Raw genomic sequence first — 18,557 nt, 5'->3', positions numbered from 1 at the left:
ATTCTCTGTTTGGCTTAGTTTTTCGGATCTTTGTTGTGGAGGGACGGCGTGGTGCTTCTGCCTAGACCGCCATCTTGCCGGAGTCCCTCTTTTGATTTCTTGACTGCTGCTTCCATAGGTGTTGATTGTGGATCCAAGTAAAATGAAATCCTTGACAACTTCAATCTTTTCTCCATTTATCATGATACTGCTTATTGGTCTCGTTGTGAGGATTTTTGTTTTCTTTGTGTTGAGGTGTAATCCATACTGAAGGCTGTGGTCTTTGATCTTCATCACAGCTATATTAGATGGTATTCCTAAAGACAAAGAATGAGCGAGTTGGCTATTTATCAAACTTTCAGGATACTTGAGGATACCTCATTTAAGGATGACATAAGAAAATAACAACGTAGAAAAGGAAAATATAAAATTGGAAATCAGATATTATTGTTCCTAGAGTCCATCAGTTACCCCTTCATATGCAAGTCCCTGCTGGCCCTTTTCCTCCTTATCTCCAACATATCACTATGTTGTTGAAGCTGGATTCTCCCTCTTCTCCAGACAACTCCATTCCCAACAGAAAAAGCAAAAAGTTTTTAAAATCAAAATAATCTCAGAATTATACCTCGTATCTAAGACCAGTATGTTTTCATACAGTACACCCATTGTTCATATATTGACATGCCTCTGTACTGAATTGGTAAATAGCCAAACAGCCGCTGCCCTAAGTGCTCCTTCCCCTGAAGGAGCCCTGGTGGTGCAGTGGTTAAGCACTCAGCTGCGAACTGAAAGTTCAGCAGTTCAAACCAACCAGCTGCTCCATGAGAGAAAGATATGGCAGTTTGCTTCCGTAAAGAAAACAGCCTTAGAAACCCTATGGGGCAGTTCTACTCTATCCTATAGGGTCTTTGTGAGTCACAATTGACTTGATAGCAACAGACTGAGCCCCCCTGAATTCTTCCCGCTGCTCCATTCTTCTCCCAGGAAGCCCTTGTCCTCACTATGATCCAGCAACTGAAGGGTTACACAGGGATACTTCTGGGATCCAGCTCCAGCACTGTGGTCTGAACCTATCCTAGTTAATAGGTGCCCTGCTTTATCAGTTGTTGAGTATTTTAAATATCCCTACACACGACCAATGAAGTAACCTTTTAATGATGGATAAATAAAATTTTTAGTATTTCTGTTTAAAGCATTCAGATTACTCCTCAGGTTCACGGTTTCCTCCAAAACAATGAGTGGTTATTAGCCCTATATCTGCATGAATAAAATAGTGGCCAAAAGGGTTCTTCCCAGAACATAGACATAGCTTCCCCAAAGACACATTTGTGCTCCACCCCAGGTGGCAGAAACTGCTACTTTTTTTTTTTCACTCTGCTGTACGTACCTAGCTCCTTGTTATCATTTTGTACTTGTCACGACTTGTCTCTCCAACATAAATTGCATGCTGTGCTGCTCCATCCTTCCCAGCATGGTGCTGCCCACACAGCAGTAGGTGTCTGATAACTGCTTGCTGAACAAAATTTTTAAAAATTTCCCAGAAAAGCCAACAAGAGAACACTCAACACATAAGTCAAATGCATTTGAAGACCAAAATGATGGGGGGTTCCAAATCTATGTCACAAGGTAAGGATGCATTTTGCATTGTTTGCAAAAAAGAATGAGGAAGGATAAATCTGCTACAGTCTTGTAAACAGATATAAATATGAATGTGATGATTTGAGCTTAATGAGGAAGATAAAAACCCTGTCAAAGAAACAGGCCTTCTCTGTTTCCTACCTACCTTCTGCTCCCCTTCTATATAGAAAGGGAACAGGGACAAACAAACACAATAGTAGGGTTATGGAATTTCTTAAACACATATTCCATTTAACTAAACTGAGCACCTTTCAAGGAGGATCAAAGCCAAGTTTTAGCCCTCATGATGAAATCAGCAACAAGATTTTAAAACACACACACAAACAAAAAAAAAATGTAAAACACCTAAATACCTCAAATGTCCATCAATAGGGGAACAGTTGAATAAATGATTATATATCCTTCCTCTGGGATATCATGCAGCCATTACAAAGAATGAGGTAAATTTCTGTATGTTCTAATATGGAAAGACACGAGTTACTGCTAGGTGAAAAGAGCAAATTGTTGAACAATACAGTATAAACTTGTTTGGATATAAGCATTCATGTAGTGGTATGTTGGCGCTAGCTTGTACTGGCTCATGAAAACTGATTATTAAATTTTCAGGAATTTGGCAAGCTGGTTGTCATATAGTCAATATCTTAAAATCAGCCGTGATGCGTGTATTAGCACCAAAGAAATTGGCACATTATAAATCAGGGCTTTTTTCCCAGAAAGTTGGTTTACCAGCACATCACTGCTCAAAAGTATAGAGATGTAAGTTTGTGTAATCTCATCAATTATCTGGAATGATATGTACCAAACTGTGAGCTGCTGAATTATGCATATTGATTTTGTAATTTAAAAAAGAAGGAAAATTGAGCTACACCAGTAATCTCACAAAAAGTGAATGCTACCACGCTGTAAATCAAATCCACTTAAAGGTCCAGGTGATATGGCATCTTCCAATGCTTATGCTCAATTTTTTGAGAAAGGCCTAAGCAAAATGTAATCTGCATTGTATTTTAGGGCAGTTTGGCTGCTAACCAAAAGGTCGGAAGTTCAAAACCACCAGCCTCTCCTTGGAAACCTTATGGGGCAGTTCTACTCTGTCCTGTAGGGTTGCTATGAGTCGGGATCGACTCAGTGGCAACGGGTTTGGTTTTCTGTATATATTTGGTAAACTTAAATATATTTCAAGCGGTGTTTAATACTAGAGCCTTTTAGAGCTACATTATAGGGCTAAAGCTCACATTTTATACAGGTTTAAAAGCTTCTTCAAGTATTTATAACATTGATAATGGGAGCATGGTTATTATCTTTGATACGTGAGTATCCTCATAAATTTCTCTCTCTGTGGATATAGGAATATTTCTATGAGGCATATTCCTAGTTTTAGAATTTCAGTGTCAAAGGGTAAAAACGGGATTTTTAGTTTACGCACAATCTTTTTTGGTTACGAGGGATGGGAGGGGTTGGGGGGAAATACTAAATAGACAATAGATAAGTGATAACTTTGGTGAAGGGTAAGACAGTACACAATACTGGGGAAGCCAGCACAGCTTGTACAAGGAAAGGTCATGGAAGCTCCATAGACACATCCAAACTCCCCGAGGGACTGAATTGCTGGGTGGAGGGCTGTGGGGACCATGGTCTTGGGGAACATCTAGCTTAATTGGCATAACATAGTTTATAAAGACAATGTTCTACATTCTACCTTGGTGAGTAGCATCTGGGGTCTTAAAAGCCTGTAAGCAGTCATCTAAGATCCTCCACTGGTCTCACCCGTTCTGGAGCAAGGGAGAATGAAGAGAAAAGATACAAGGAAAAGATTAGCCCAAAGGACTAATGGACCATAACTACCACGGCCTCCACCAGACTGAGTCCAGCACAACTAAATGGTGCCTGGCTACCACCACTGACTGCTCTGACAGGGATCACAACAGAGGGTCCTGGACAGAGCTGCAGAAAAATATGGAACAAAATTCTAACTCACAAAAAAAGACCAGACTTACTGGCTTGACAGAGACTGCAGAAACCCCCAGAGTATGGCCCCCAGACACCCTTCTAGCTCAGTAATGAAGTCACTCCCAAGATTCACCGTTCAGCCAAAGATGAGACAGCCCCATAAACAAAATGAGACTAATGTGGCACAACAGTCCAGGGACAAGGACTAGAAGGAAGGAGGGGACAGGAATGCTGGTAATAGGGAACCCATGGTTGAGAAGGGACAGTGTTGACATGTTGTGGGGTTGTTAACCATTGTCATAAAACAATATGTGTACTGTTTAATGAGAAACTATTTGTTCTGTAAACCTTCATCTAAAGTGCAATAAAAAAATAAAATAAAACAGGGTATTTACACACTGCCAAATTATCATCCAAAAGACTGTATCAATTATACCCCCACCAACAATGTATGGCAAGTACCTCAACAACATTTGCTGTTATGAATCTGGAAATTTTTACTATCTGATGAGCAAAATTAGAAACGTTTGTGTAATCTCAATCTCTGGGTTTCAGCTGACAGTTCTCTGATTAGTATTACATTTAGTATTTTAAAAGACTATTGGCTAGTTGCATTTTATCTTCTGTGACCTCCCTGTTCATAGTCTTTGTTCATTTCTCAATTGGATTGTCTTTTTCTTACTGATTTGTAGAAGCTGTTTAAATATCATGGCAATTAATCTTTTATCTGTTATGTATGTTGCAAATGTTTATTTTCCCATTCTGTTGCTTGTCTTTTAAATAATTGGTATTATTTTATACAATTTCTCATTTTTTTCTATATTCAGATCTTTCAGTCTTTTTCTTTATGGCTTCTGAATGTTGTATCAGGCACAGAAGAACCTTTGCTACCCTAAGATTTTTTTTTAATCCTAGTTTCTTCTAGTTCTTGGATAAGTTTGTGTATGTGTGTGTCATTTAGATATTTAATTCATTTGGAAGTTCTTTCAGTGAACATGTAAAGTAGGAAACCAATTGAACTGATGCTATCATTACAAGTTTTTACCCACTGATTTTTAAGTGCCACATTTATCTTATACTATATATATATATATGTTTCTCTGGATGGCACAGTTTGTACTTGACTACTAACCTAAAGGTTGGTGGTTCAAACCCACCCATCGGCCATGGAAGAAAGGCCTGGTGATCTGCTTACATAAAGATTACAGCCAAGAAAACCCTATGAAGTAGTTCTACTCTGTAACACATGGGGTCACCATGAGTTGGAATTGACTCAGTGGCAACTGGTTCTGGTTACCATACATATTAATTTCTTCACTTTTCAAATATCTGATAGAGCAAGTCCCACCTTCATTATTCTTTTATTATTAAACAAAATTATTGGATGTCCTCTCATGTCTACTTCCACTGAACTCTGGAATCATCTTATTAAGTTTCAAAGAGGAAAAAAATATTATGGAGATAATAACTAGGATTTCAGTGAATTAGCATCAATTCTCCGTATAAGAATGTAGAGCCCCTCTTCTTTTAAATCTTCTGGTGAAATCATATAGTGCTTACCATATGAGTCTCATTAAATCTAATCAAGTATATCTCTTGAAATATAATAGGTTTCATCACTACTGGAAATAAAATGATCCTCCCTTAATATTGTCTACATGGGTAGAATTTTCCTGAATATTAATATTTTATTGAGGAAAACCTTCAGAGTAGTTGAAATTCACTTTTTCATGAGAGCAAACTGAGCCTTTCAAATGATGTTTAACTACTATTCTATAATTACTGTACAGCTGGATCAGAGAAAATTTGGTCATTTCTGCTATATAATGATTACTTAGTAATACAGCTTTCTAGAGGTCTTATTTAATAATATAAATCTTTCTAGAATTGTCTTCCATGCTTGGTACTGAAATAAACTACCAATGAGATATGCATCTAGTTTAATGTAAGTCTTTAAAATGTAAGTCTTTAAATTTATTTATGAGGGTTAACCTACTTTATGCCACTAAAAAATCTGTTTTCTTGTAAAAATGAAAAGTTTCTCAGTGTAGCATTAGAAAGTTCAAAACACAATTAAAATAAAATTATGCTTTCTTTTTTTTTTTTTTAGCAAGCTCTTACCTGTGACAGTGTGTTTGCCACCATGGCACCCAAAAAGAAGAGTGTCAAAAAGAACAAAGGAGATATCAATGAGATGACTATAATTGTAGAAGATAGCCCCCTAAACAAACTAAATGCTTTGAATGGGCTCCTAGAAGGAGGCAATGGCCTTAGTTGCATTTCTTCCGAATTAACAGATGCTTCTTATGGACCCAACCTCTTGGAAGGTTTAAGTAAAATGCGACAGGAGGGCTTCCTTTGCGACTTAGTCATTGGCACCAAAACCAAATCCTTTGATGTTCACAAGTCAGTGATGGCTTCATGCAGTGAGTACTTTTACAATATCCTTAAAAAAGACCCATCTACTCAAAGGGTGGATCTCAATGACATTGCACCACTGGGCCTGGCCACGGTCATTGCATATGCCTACACCGGAAAGCTGACTCTCTCCTTGTATACAATAGGAAGTATTATTTCTGCTGCTGTTTATCTTCAGATCCATACTCTTGTAAAGATGTGCAGTGACTTTCTGATACGGGAGATGAGTGTTGAGAATTGCATGTACATTGCTAACATTGCTGAAACATACTCCCTGAAAAGTGCAAAAGGAGCAGTCCAAAGATTTATCCGAGATAACTTCCTTGAATTTGCAGAATCAGATCAGTTTATGAAACTTACATTTGAGCAAATTAATGAGCTTCTTATAGATGATGACTTACAGTTGCCTTCTGAAATAGTAGCATTCCAGGTTGCAATGAAATGGTTAGAATTTGACCAAAAGAGAGTGAAATATGCTGCAGATCTTCTGAGCAATATTCGCTTTGGTACCATCTCTGCTCAAGACCTGGTCAATTATGTTCAGTCTGTACCAAGAATGATGCAAGATGCAGATTGTCACAAACTTCTTGTAGATGCTATGAACTACCACTTACTTCCATATCATCAAAACACATTGCAGTCTAGACGCACGAGAATCCGAGGCGGCTGCCGAGTCCTAGTCACTGTTGGGGGACGCCCAGGCCTTACTGAGAAATCCCTCAGTAGAGACATCTTGTATAGAGACCCTGAAAATGGGTGGAGCAAGCTTACAGAAATGCCAGCCAAGAGCTTTAATCAGTGTGTGGCTGTGATGGATGGATTTCTTTACGTGGCTGGTGGTGAAGACCAGAATGATGCAAGAAATCAAGCCAAGCATGCAGTCAGCAATTTCTGCAGGTACTTGATCTTTTATTAGGAAATGAAATGGTTCGATATTATGGGGACATAGTCCTGACGTAAAAGTACATTAATCTTGCCTGTTAGCTCGGTTCCTGGGCTCGATAAACCAATAATAATAATATTGCCACCTTACCTGTGTATTGCACTTTACATTATATAAAGTGCCTTCACATATATTATGCACTCTCGATCTCTGAGACAAGTCTGTGAGGCTTTCAGGGAAGATATGATAATTATGATTTTACATATGAGAGACATGATACTCAGAGAAGTACCACTAATAGGTAGCAATTCATATTTTCTCATTTCTAGTCAGGTGCTCTTCACAATACACTGCCTTTCTGAAACTGAGTGCAAATTTAGTTTTTAACATTAATTGGTAAGAAAGATAAAAATAATACCAAATTTCTTGTAAGTGACTTCTACTGATGCCTGTCAGATTCATAATTGGTAAATAGGATGAGATCATTAAAAATGTAACAGCTGATTAGTTTTAAGATTTATTTGAAAACTGAATAGCAAAGAAAACGTCAATATTATTGATACGTGTAAAAAGAGTAAAAGCATAATAAACCCTTCATAAAATGGAACTCAAATATCATTATTATTTTGTATTTAAGATATAAAATTAAACTTCCATATAAATAAAATATTCAGAAAGTCACACTTATATCATGGTAGTAGCACAAAGTCAAACATAACTACTGAGCAAGATCTGGGAACTTATACAATATCTCATGAAAATGTATTATTTCATTACGTGTGTGTATGACTTGGAATCAACCTGATGGCAATGGGTTTCGGTTTGGTTTTTGTGTGTGTATGTATATATCATTTAAAAGATTCCCAACAATTAGTTGGTTTTTACTCTTTGTTACTCTTCGTAACTATAGTTAAGTTTTGATTTGAGGGTTAAATGGGACAAAGATGAACATCAAACTGAAGGAGTAAGCTCTGTGTTTACAAAACTTCTGAACTATGAAAGCAGGAAAGCATTGGTTTACTATGACGGCTTATTCTTCTCCTGCTGATAACTCACTTATTAGTAGTCAAGTCGCTGTTTTTGCAGTATTGATTTCAGTGCTTACAGTACAATAACTGTAATACTAAGCACTGAAAAACATACCTATCCCTAAACTAAAAAGTCTTACCTACTAACACGTTCTGGAAAATAAAGAAGCCATCAAAAGTGAAGCCTTTTGTTGAAGCTCTTGGACATGAGTTCCATTGTCTCATTCTAAACAGAGGAAGAAAGTCTTGGTTGAGTGGCTTAGCTTTTACTGTTGCAATGGCCAGGACAAATAAGAAGGGGTTAGAGAAATGGAGACATCCAGTCAGTCAACTCCCATCTTACTTAAGCAGTGAGAATCAGCTAGGGATGGTTGATGTCTGAAGATGGGTAGAACTGACCGTAATGTAGCAGTGTTCCCTATTTTGATTGCCACAAATACCCAGCTTCCACATGCATAGCTCATAAATCCTACCGGGGTGATGGATATTTGAATATGGAGGATGGAGAACAGGAAGGTCTAGCTCTGCAGGCTCTTCTCCAGGTGGCCTAATAAAGGAAGTGGTCTTATAGAGAGTGCGATGAGGGATGAGGGGACATCACCAAGTGCCTGCTTTGCTGTTTCAAGTGTCACACATTTTTACTGGCTAAGAGAGAAACACCAGCTTCCAGGTGAGAAGCTGCCCTTGGTCCCTAGTCTCTTTCCAGAGATAGTGTCTCAAGATTCCCATATTATGGTTTACAGAGTAACTTGGTTTCCCTGGTTGTCACTGACAGGGCTCTCACACTTTCTCTACCATTTCCAGATACGACCCCCGCTTCAACACCTGGATACACCTGGCCAGCATGAACCAGAAGCGTACCCACTTCAGCCTGAGCGTGTTCAACGGGCTCCTCTACGCCGTGGGCGGCCGTAATTCGGAAGGCAGCCTGGCCTCGATGGAGTGCTACGTGCCCTCTACCAATCAGTGGCAGCCGAAGGCGCCCCTGGAGGTGGCGCGCTGCTGCCACGCCAGCGCGGTCACCGACGGCCGCGTGCTGGTGACCGGTGGCTACATCAGCAACGCGTATTCGCGCTCCGTGTGCGCGTACGACCCGGCCAGCGACGCGTGGCAGGAGCGGCCGGCCCTGAGCACGCCCCGAGGCTGGCACTGCGCAGTCACGCTGGGCGACAGGGTGTACGTGATGGGGGGCAGCCAGTTGGGGCCGCGCGGGGAGCGGGTGGATGTGCTGACTGTGGAGTGCTACAGCCCGGCGACGGGCCAGTGGAGCTACGCAGCGCCACTGCAGGTGGGCGTGAGCACGGCCGGCGCCTCCGCGCTGCACGGCCGCGCCTACCTGGTGGGGGGCTGGAATGAGGGCGAGAAGAAGTATAAGAAGTGCATCCAGTGCTTCCATCCCGAGCTCAACGAGTGGACGGAGGAGGACGAGCTGCCTGAGGCCACCGTGGGCGTGTCCTGCTGTACCCTCTCCATGCCCAACAACGTGACCCGGGAATCTCGGGCCAGCTCGGTGTCCTCCGTGCCAGTCAGTATCTGAACCCAGGTAGATGCGGGACGCAGGAAGCACTAGTATTTATTCGTAGAGCCACGTGGTTAACTTCTGAGTTAGCGAAAAGGAAATATATAACATTTACTACAATGATTATATTTTAAAATATATGGGCATATGTCTTGATGGTTTTAAATTCCTGGTAAGGCATAATCTACCTCTGGGTTTTTTGTTTTTTTTTTTTTTGAGCAAACTACAGGGCCATAGCCAACAAAGGAGAGAAGCTCTATTTCAGCAGCCACTGGGTGGCAGACGGAATTCAATGTAGGCTCTCTTCCAATGTAGCATGTTTCCTAAATGTATAGCAGTTACACCCCCACTGGAGATTTTTTCTTCTATGGTTTAGTACTCGTGGAGCTTATGTGAGTAAGCAACTTTATGTGCAAAAGTTTATCTTCCTCTTTTTTTTTATTAGGAAGTTGAAAATACTCATTTATAAGTTTTATTTATTTAAAAATGGAGGTCTATCTGTGTCCGTAAAGACTGGAGAAGATTTAATTCTGTGTTTCAACCAAGGCTTCAAAGTAATTTGAACTGGTTTGGTCATGGTGGTCAAAGCGAAACCAGAACAGGCCCAAATTTTTACAATTTGGGTAATCTGGAACAATAACCGGAACAGGAAAAATTACAGGTTAAAGCCCTGGGATGGGAGACTTGGAAGAGCCATAGTGAGCCCTTTCAGGAGCCTCATGTGTGACACTGGATTATTGCTAGGGCTATGGAGAGTGAGACACAGGCAAAGTGGCTCTGTAGGCCGCCATTTTTGAGCTAGGCCGCCATCTTTGAGCCAGGCCGCCATCTTTGAGCCAGGCACCACACGCCAATGTTTTCAATTCAGCTGGGAAAGAGATTTGGTTGCTGTGCAACACACATGCTACCCTTGTTTTGTAAGAGGGAGACTGAGTTTCTAGCAGGGTGTGACTGGTAATTTCGCCCGCTCGTGGTTAGCATACCCATTCACTCAACGTTTTAAAAATTAAGGTCCGTTCCGGTGTCGCTTCATTGGCCACGACTGAACTGGCTGAACTGGTTCAAAGCCCTGATTTCAACGCAGTTTTTTTCCCTACACATGACCGAATAAAGGATTTTGAGAGACATCCTATGATAAAGCTTAAAACAAAGTGTTACTGGAAAGGAACAGCAACTCCACTGGTATGTTCGATTTAGAACCAATTCCTTTCCTTTTTCTACCATGCCCCAGACCCCAGTGTATTTTCCATGATAAAACCCTGCCCTCAAGGAAGAAACTGAGATCAGTCATCTAATTTATAGTGTACATTTAAATTACTTTTTTTTTTCTTATAAGTATTTGCAGTTTAAGCCTTGGCTCCTTATTAAAGGAAATCCAAGTCTTATGGGGGCCTTGCCCTCACCCTAAAAACCACACCAACATGGTTAAAGGCAACTTTGACCCTCATATAAGCCCAGGAAGAACATCCAATAAAACTTTGTCCTTGAGGATGTTATTTACTTTAAAATTTATATAGCCTGAAGCTTGTACAACCAATAACAATAATTTAATTTCTCCCAGTCTTCTATATGGATGAGAATGAAGGGAACATTCAGAACTCTTGGATTTGGCATTCACTGGATGAATGGGTTCTTGTGTTCGTAAATGTCACTGTTTCCCATTTCATATCAACCCTCCTGGTTTCTTAATTAAAAATATAACACATTCATTTCACATAGAAATATTAAAATACATGCTCATTCTGTTATATTTTTATTAATCTCATCTGCCCCAAATTAGTCCCGCGGTGGCACAGTTAGGCACTTGACTACTAGTCAAAAGGTTGGCTGTTCAAACCCACCCAGAGGTGCCTTGGAAGACAGGCCTGATGATCTGCTTCTGAAAGGTCACAGCCTTGAAAACCCTATGGAGCAGTTTTACTCTGCACACACAGGGTGGTCATGAGTTGGAATAAACTCAACAGAAACTAACAACAACAGCCCCAAATTAGCTTTGCAAATTAAAGTGTATCTACTTGATAAATATAATTTTTTTTACACGTTTGCCAAGTTTTGGGGGAAGGGAATGATTGTAGTAAATGATACATATTTTCCTTTCTTATATTTATCACTTATTCTTTGATAATTTATTTATTTTGGAGAGAAAGTGGCCTATCAATTATGGGTTACGTGCAACTGGATTTTAAAAAGTAAAAAATGATTTAAAGGGTTAAACATGAGCTATATGGAAATATAACTGGGTTTTCATTAATCCCATCCTCTCCCACATCTATAGATAGATGAGTTATTGCTAGAGTTACAATATTTATATCAAAAATATTTTATTAGAGCTATGAAAAGTGGCTCATATAGTACACTTGTGGAACAATTTTGTATCTGCCCCTTATGAAAAGCTCAATCTCTCAGTATTTAACAGTAACAGTTTGTAAAGGCTATCAACACTATAAGTTAAGAACAAGACAATCTTAATGTAAAAATACTGGGCTGCTTCCACATCCTACACAGAGCATAAGGAGCTTCACCAACTACAGAGTTTCTAACGACACCTGCCCCTTCACTAAAGATAAATAAATAAATAAAAATAGTGGTTATGGATTGAGGCTCACAAGTGAGCAAACAGACATAATTCCTTGATGCACACTAACAGATGTGTCCCCCAGTGAGTTCCTAGAAGTCTTGTGTGAAGAGGAAGATCCAGGGTTTGGAATGAAATAAGAATCAGTTGTAACATTTTCTCATGTAAGAATGAGGAGAGATGCTGAAACTAGAGGATTTTTCATCTATCAGAGCTTGGTAAGATAATAGGTTGTGCAAAAACTTGGCAAAGGCTTTCTAGAAATAAAACTGGAGACATGTTAGAGCTGGATAAATCATTTGAAATGACCATTTAGTGAATTTTCTACATAATGTGAAGACTTAGAAAATACACATAACTGAGCTTACCAGTTTTCTGGGTTCATTGCTATTCTTTCTTCTGCTTCAACAGTTAAGTCAATAAATTAAGACAAATATGAATTTGGAATACAGGGACTTCTGACAAAATACATTGGTAGGGAGCCTGGAACATCAGGGTTTGTGAAAGCTTTATATCCTGGAATGACCTGCACTGCCAATTAAAAGACACAAAAGTATATTAAAAAAAAAAAAAGAATCAAAATAATGCGTGTTGCTTTTCATGTGATAAGTGAAACACATTCTTTAACCCAACTACTGAAGCAGTTGCTCCTAGAAAACTTGAAAATTTCTTCATGTTTCCCAACTGGAAAATTTACTTCATCTTGATTATATTTTAAGCTTACATTTAATTACACTCCCAAGTCCTCAGAGCCAACCATGTACTTCCTTTTATTTTTCTGAAGGCAAAGAACTTTTTATTTTTGTAATGTCAGAGTCGTGCAATTAAATAAAAGCATCAGTTCAATGTGTCAGAGAAATAGCATGTTACCCAGCAGCTGAAAGAATAAAATTTAAGCTCTTTTTTTCTAAATAGGCCAGAGATCTGAAGGGAAAACCTCCAGGAAGCTAGAATTTTACGTAGTCTTTACATTTTTAGTTTGGTTCTTGGTGCCAAGTTGTCACCTAATGTACTAATTGCTATTCTATAAGCAGTGGCATTGAATTAGTTTTATTTTACTTGCTATGTTGTAAGGATGGTTATGAATAGAAGGTCAGTGATGGTGCAAATTAATATAATTCTAAACAGCGAATAGTAGTGGAGTGTTATGAGTGAGGAGGCATAAGTGAGGTAATAAGGAAGTGAGAATGTACTGAATGGTTCTATGATTTAATGCAGAGCAGCAATTATAGTACATGTAAGTATATTTTATCAACATGCTTGTAAATAGAGGTTTACCTGGAAATATGTGTTAAAAGGTCAATTTTTTGCTTGTCATGCTGGCCAAGTGTCTTTGTCATCCAAGTTACTAGATAGCAGAAACTAGAATTGTTTCATTTATTTTTTCCCCTTGTCAAACCGGACGAATGTATGTAATGTTCTCTTTGAATGAGCCAGATCCCCATCTCAGCCACTGATGAATATGTTCTCTAGCACAAAACAGCATGAAAAGGAATTGTTTTTTCAGTATTTCTTTTCATACCAATAAATACTACAGCATAGTTTCCCTAACCCTCTTCCGTGGTAATTATACGAACTGAAGACACTAAAATATTAAAGATTTACCCTCCAGCACATTCACAGGTTAAAGACCATTTAAATTTCCCTGTTGGGGAATTTGAAATATAGTACTTGTCTTGGGTATTCGTAGAAAAACTATTTATTTAGCAAATTATGGCAAAAATTTTCTTTGTTTGCTTAAAACATTCTGGTACTGTGTATGGAACAACATATGTTTGTAGTGTTATTTTGTAACCTCATCACTATCAATAACGCTGCATTCAGTAAGATCTTAGCCAATAATAAAATGTGGGCAGTTTGGAAGTGTCCTTTCCGTGATGACAGAGGCTTTTTTTTCTATTTAGTTTCCATGATGATTTACCTAAAACAACAAAAAGAAATAATTGAAAAAGTGTTCTAATAGCTCAAAGAAGACTAACGAGAGAAAACGGTAAAAAACATCATCAGTGACTTGCTTTGTAATTCAGGCAAGAGTCCACCTCTGGTGTCTCTCAGCCCTGACCAACCAGATGTCATAGACTTAGTGCAGTTTTTAGTCTCATTTCCACTCTGTTTACAGCAAACCTGGCACAGACGCCGGTGCATCTTCATTTGCAATGAAACAACTGTTTAGGAAATGAAATTGTATTCCTCTACAGACAAATCCTCACGGCCTTTCTCTTCCACCTCACCTTCCCAAATGAGCAAATGAAATGTAAGCAACATAAGATGCTCAACCTTTTATCTGATTTAGTAGTTAAATAACTTTCAGATGAGGCCATCTGAGTCATTTCTAGATAGATGATAGATAGACAAACAGCTGCTGTCAAGTTGACTCTGATTCATGGAGACGTTATATGTAACAGAATAAAACATCTGGTCCTGTGTCATCCTCAAAATCATCAGCATATTTGAGTCCCTCTTTGCAGCTATTGTGCCAATCAAACCATCTCACTGAGGATCTCCCTTGCCCTCTCTGACCCTCTGCTTCACCAAACATGATGTCCTCCTCCAGTGATTAATCCTGATGACATGTCCAAAACAAGCCAGCTGGACAACGCTCTATTGTGATCAATAAGGTTTTTGTTGGCTAATTTTTGGAAGTGGAGCACGCCAGGCCTTTCTTCCGAGCCTGTCTTAGTCTGGAAACTCCGCTGACACTTGTCCACCATGGGTGACTCTGCTGGCATTTGAAATGCCAATGGCATAGCTTCCAGTATCACAGCAACATGCAAGCCACCATAGTCTGACAAACTGGCAGATGGGTAGTCATTTCTAGAAAATCCTAAATAGCAGCAATACTTTAACTTCTCCAAGCCCTATAACCATGTAAAGAGACTAGGCTGGCACCAAAACAAAAACCAGCTGGTGCCACATTCCCAGTCTTGAGCATACAGCCAGGTGCCCAGAGATTTTTTTCAGTTTTCTTTGAACTCCCACATAACTCCAAGCTTCCCTATAGTTTTGCACTCCCTCCTATATTGACACATCAATCCGTCTAACCCATTCACGACACACGTGAAATTGATTAATGACATTACTTATATTAAGATACTGAAATATGTATCAACGGAATAACTATTTTGCATATACTGTATCTGGCAAGCTTGGTAGAAAGACTAGAGACTTTTTAAAAAGATACTCAAACTCACCTCTAGTCTTCTCACTCATCAGGGTGGTATGAAAGTGGATGAGGAAGTCGATTTCAGGAAAGGGAACAGACCTCGAAGGGGAGAGGTTATCCAGCCCATGGTCCCTAACAGCACCCTTCTCAGCCCCTTTGTTTTCCTTTCTAGCCACATTCCCAGGTTGGCTTATGAACACAGGTGAAAGCTGAGCTGCATTTCTCCTTATGTCAACACCAGATTCCCACCTGACTTTGGACCAGACAAGCTCCTAAGAGAATGGTGAGGAAGGGAAGGCACTTTTCCTGAACCTTTGGACTGATGTAGTAGCCTCTGATTCACCTAATGATCTTATACAGCTCCTTTCCTTGTTCCTTTTAAGCAAACATCTTGTCAAGTCAGGCTGGTTCATTTCTAACAAGTTCCCAGGAAGTTACACATAAGAATCACCTGGGGATCTTGTTAAACTATAGATTCTGATTCAGTATATCTGGGGTGGAAATGAAAATTCTCAGCAGGGAACTTGTTAGTAATTCTCAGCAGGGTTTGAAATGGAACAAACTGATTCGAACACCTGCTTGACTTTGCCTTGATACCCAATCATAGTTACTGAAGTGATTATAACCTTCAAAGGGAAGAACTTTTTTCATCGCTATTTTTTGGCCCAGAAGGGGTGATATACCAAAAAGGAAGACACAGGACCTTGATTATAGTGACAAACATTTCTCTCCTCCCCATCCCTGTTGCCACCATTGAGACAGTGTTCAGTGATATGAATGGAGGACTTACCCCTTTTTCTCTGCCTGCTTTTGGTTAGTGCTCACATTTAGGCTTTCCCCATTTAGGATCTACACTCAGGGATTCTGTCTCCTTACATCTTAGGGCTATCTCCACTCTCAGTCAGAGGGGAAAGTGAACAAGATCTAGTTTTGATGGGCCAGGCATGGAAGGTGTCTATGTCACTTCCACCTACATTCCTTTGGCCAGAACCAGTCTCATGGCCCCATCTAGACGATAGGGTACTGCAAAAAGAAGTCTTTCTGTAAGCCTAGGAGGAAAAAGAAAAGTTTTCATATAGCATTGTCTCTTTACAATGAATGACTACATTTTGGAAACCATTGCTGTCATGTTCCTCCCTGGTTATCAGCGGTGCAAGGACCTTTTCAGTCAAACTGCCTCCTCAACCACACCTCTCTGCATCTGTTCACATCATAACAGTGCTCTCCGCTTGCCCTTTCCTGGATGGTAAGCTTTGTGCTCAGCCCCTCTAATATACCTTGCCTCTTCTTTCAAAGCACAAGTACAAACAACTCTCTGAGCCTTTTCTCAGTTCATTGCCCTTACAGGCCTACATCATGCATTACACGTATTCTGCAAGTCTTGAGTGTTTGCATAAATCTAGTTTCCACAAACCCTCAAGGACAACCATCTAATATCAGGAATCAACCCTCTTCACCCCTCCCATCTTGAGTCTCCCTGCCCCTCTACCCCTAAAATTCTCTATACTCTTCTTGATTTTACATCTTCTAGAACAATACTGGCTGTAAATTGTACATCTGTGACTTAATTCCTCTCACTCCAGCCATACATGGAGTTTCCAGTACATGATGGTTTGAGGAAAACACCATTATGTAGAATTTAAAAGGGGACATCCATGCAGCTATTCTTAATCACTTTAAGAAGAGAGATTCCTCAGGGAGGGAAATATAGGGGAAGGAAATTAAGCCTTCTTTCCTAACCTTTATGAAAACTTTCCATTTGTTGCAGAGTTTCAAGTTGAGAAATACTTTACTCCAATTCTGCATATGGGTACCAAAGGAAATTCTGTATGCAGAAAGAATCTTCTTGTTTCACAAATATTAATTGGACACCTACCAGGCACCAAGCATGCTCTGGGAAGCCGTCATTAATAAGACGCTGTGCTTCCCTAGGCACAATGAAGAACCAGAATCCCCATGGGTGATTCTTATGCCCAAGACACACTCGTTTAGACCAGGCAGAGCCAACCCTGCAAAATGCAATTAAATTAACAAGCATTTACTGAGCACCAGGATTTTTCCAAGCTCCGTGCTTCCTAGGTTTTGTGGGGAAGAGACAGGTAAATCCAACTTACTGCCTGCCCTCTAGGAACCTAAAAGAGGTAAGTTTTCTAATTGACTCTATTTGGAGGTTATTCTCCTTTTGTTCCCACCCTGCACAACTAGTTTCATCTCACCCAGGTGGCACCTCCATGATGTTTGTGGGCTTCTTCCCTCCATGATGTTTGTGGGCTTCTGTCCACATCATGGCACTTTCTACTTCCAGATATTTCCTGTTAGTTTGTTTATGCTCTGTCTTCCCTTTTATAAATGTTCCTTAAGAGCAAGGACGCTATCTGTCTTGTTTATTTCTGCACCTCCAGCACCTAGCACGATACCTAGCACATACCCAAACCCACTGCCGTCGAGTCAGGACAGAGTAGAATTGCCCCATAGAGTTTCTAAGGCTGTAATCTTTACAGAAGCAGACCGCCATATCTTTTCTCCCGCCGAATAGCTATTGGGTTTGAACCGCCGACCTTTCGGTTAGCAGCCCAGCACTTTTAACCACTGTGCCACCAGGGCTCCCTATCTGGCACATGGTAGCCAAAACAAACAAACAAACAAACCCATTGCTGTCAAGTCGATTCCAACTCATAGCGACAGAGCAGAACTGTCCCATAGGGTTTCCAGGGCTGTAAATCTTCATTGAAGCAGACTGCAACATCTCTCTCCCATGGAATGGCTGGTGGGTTTGAGAGGTTCAGTATATTTTTGTTGAGTAAATGAGCAAATGAATGAACAAAATAACAAAATCATCATGATTTATTGCTTGCTACAGCCATTTTCCAACATTATTCATTTAATCAACAAATAATTATTGAATATCTACTATATTCAGAGCACCTTCCCTTACCCCTTGAATCACTAGAGATGAGCACAATAAAGTACACAGCTATGATAACTGGGATTTCTCCAAACTAACCAGAGGCCAAAAATTAAATTCCTAAGAAGCATTACAGTTGAAAGGAATTATACAATCAAACCTTTACTGTCCATTAAAAAAAAAAAAAAATCTCAGAAGATGATAATATCTCTACAGCTATTTCTCCATTTAATTTTTTAAAAATTGCATACTTTATGATACAACCATTTTGGAAAATGATATGGTGTTTCCTTAGAAAACTAGAAATAGACATACCATTCGATCCAGCAATCCCACTCCTAGGGATATATCCTAGAGAAATAAGAGTCGTCACTCGAATAGACATTTGCACACCTATGTTCATGGCAGCATTGTTCACAGTAGCAAAACGATGGAAACAACGTAGGTGCCCATCAACAGATGAATGGATAAACAAACTATGGTACATACACACAATGGAGTA

At 39.7% G+C, this 18,557-nt stretch overlaps 1 protein-coding gene across 1 annotated transcript; it reads left to right on the top strand.

Moving 5' to 3' along the window:
* Positions 1 to 5,687: 5,687 nt before the first annotated feature.
* On the top strand, positions 5,688 to 9,456 carry KLHL31 (kelch like family member 31). The gene is made up of 2 exons (XM_004386816.1): positions 5,688 to 6,879; positions 8,698 to 9,456. Exons 1-2 carry the CDS (start codon positions 5,708 to 5,710, stop codon positions 9,428 to 9,430), a joined length of 1,905 nt encoding a protein of 634 aa, XP_004386873.1. The 5' UTR covers positions 5,688 to 5,707; the 3' UTR covers positions 9,431 to 9,456.
* The last annotated feature ends 9,101 nt before the right edge of the window (positions 9,457 to 18,557 follow it).

This window comes from Trichechus manatus, unplaced genomic scaffold (assembly GCF_000243295.1).
Source record: "Trichechus manatus latirostris isolate Lorelei unplaced genomic scaffold, TriManLat1.0 scaffold00172, whole genome shotgun sequence".
Classification (NCBI taxonomy): domain Eukaryota; kingdom Metazoa; phylum Chordata; class Mammalia; order Sirenia; family Trichechidae; genus Trichechus; species Trichechus manatus.
The sequence above is the reverse complement of the archived record's forward strand: the minus strand, read 5'-3'. Positions and strand labels throughout refer to the sequence as shown.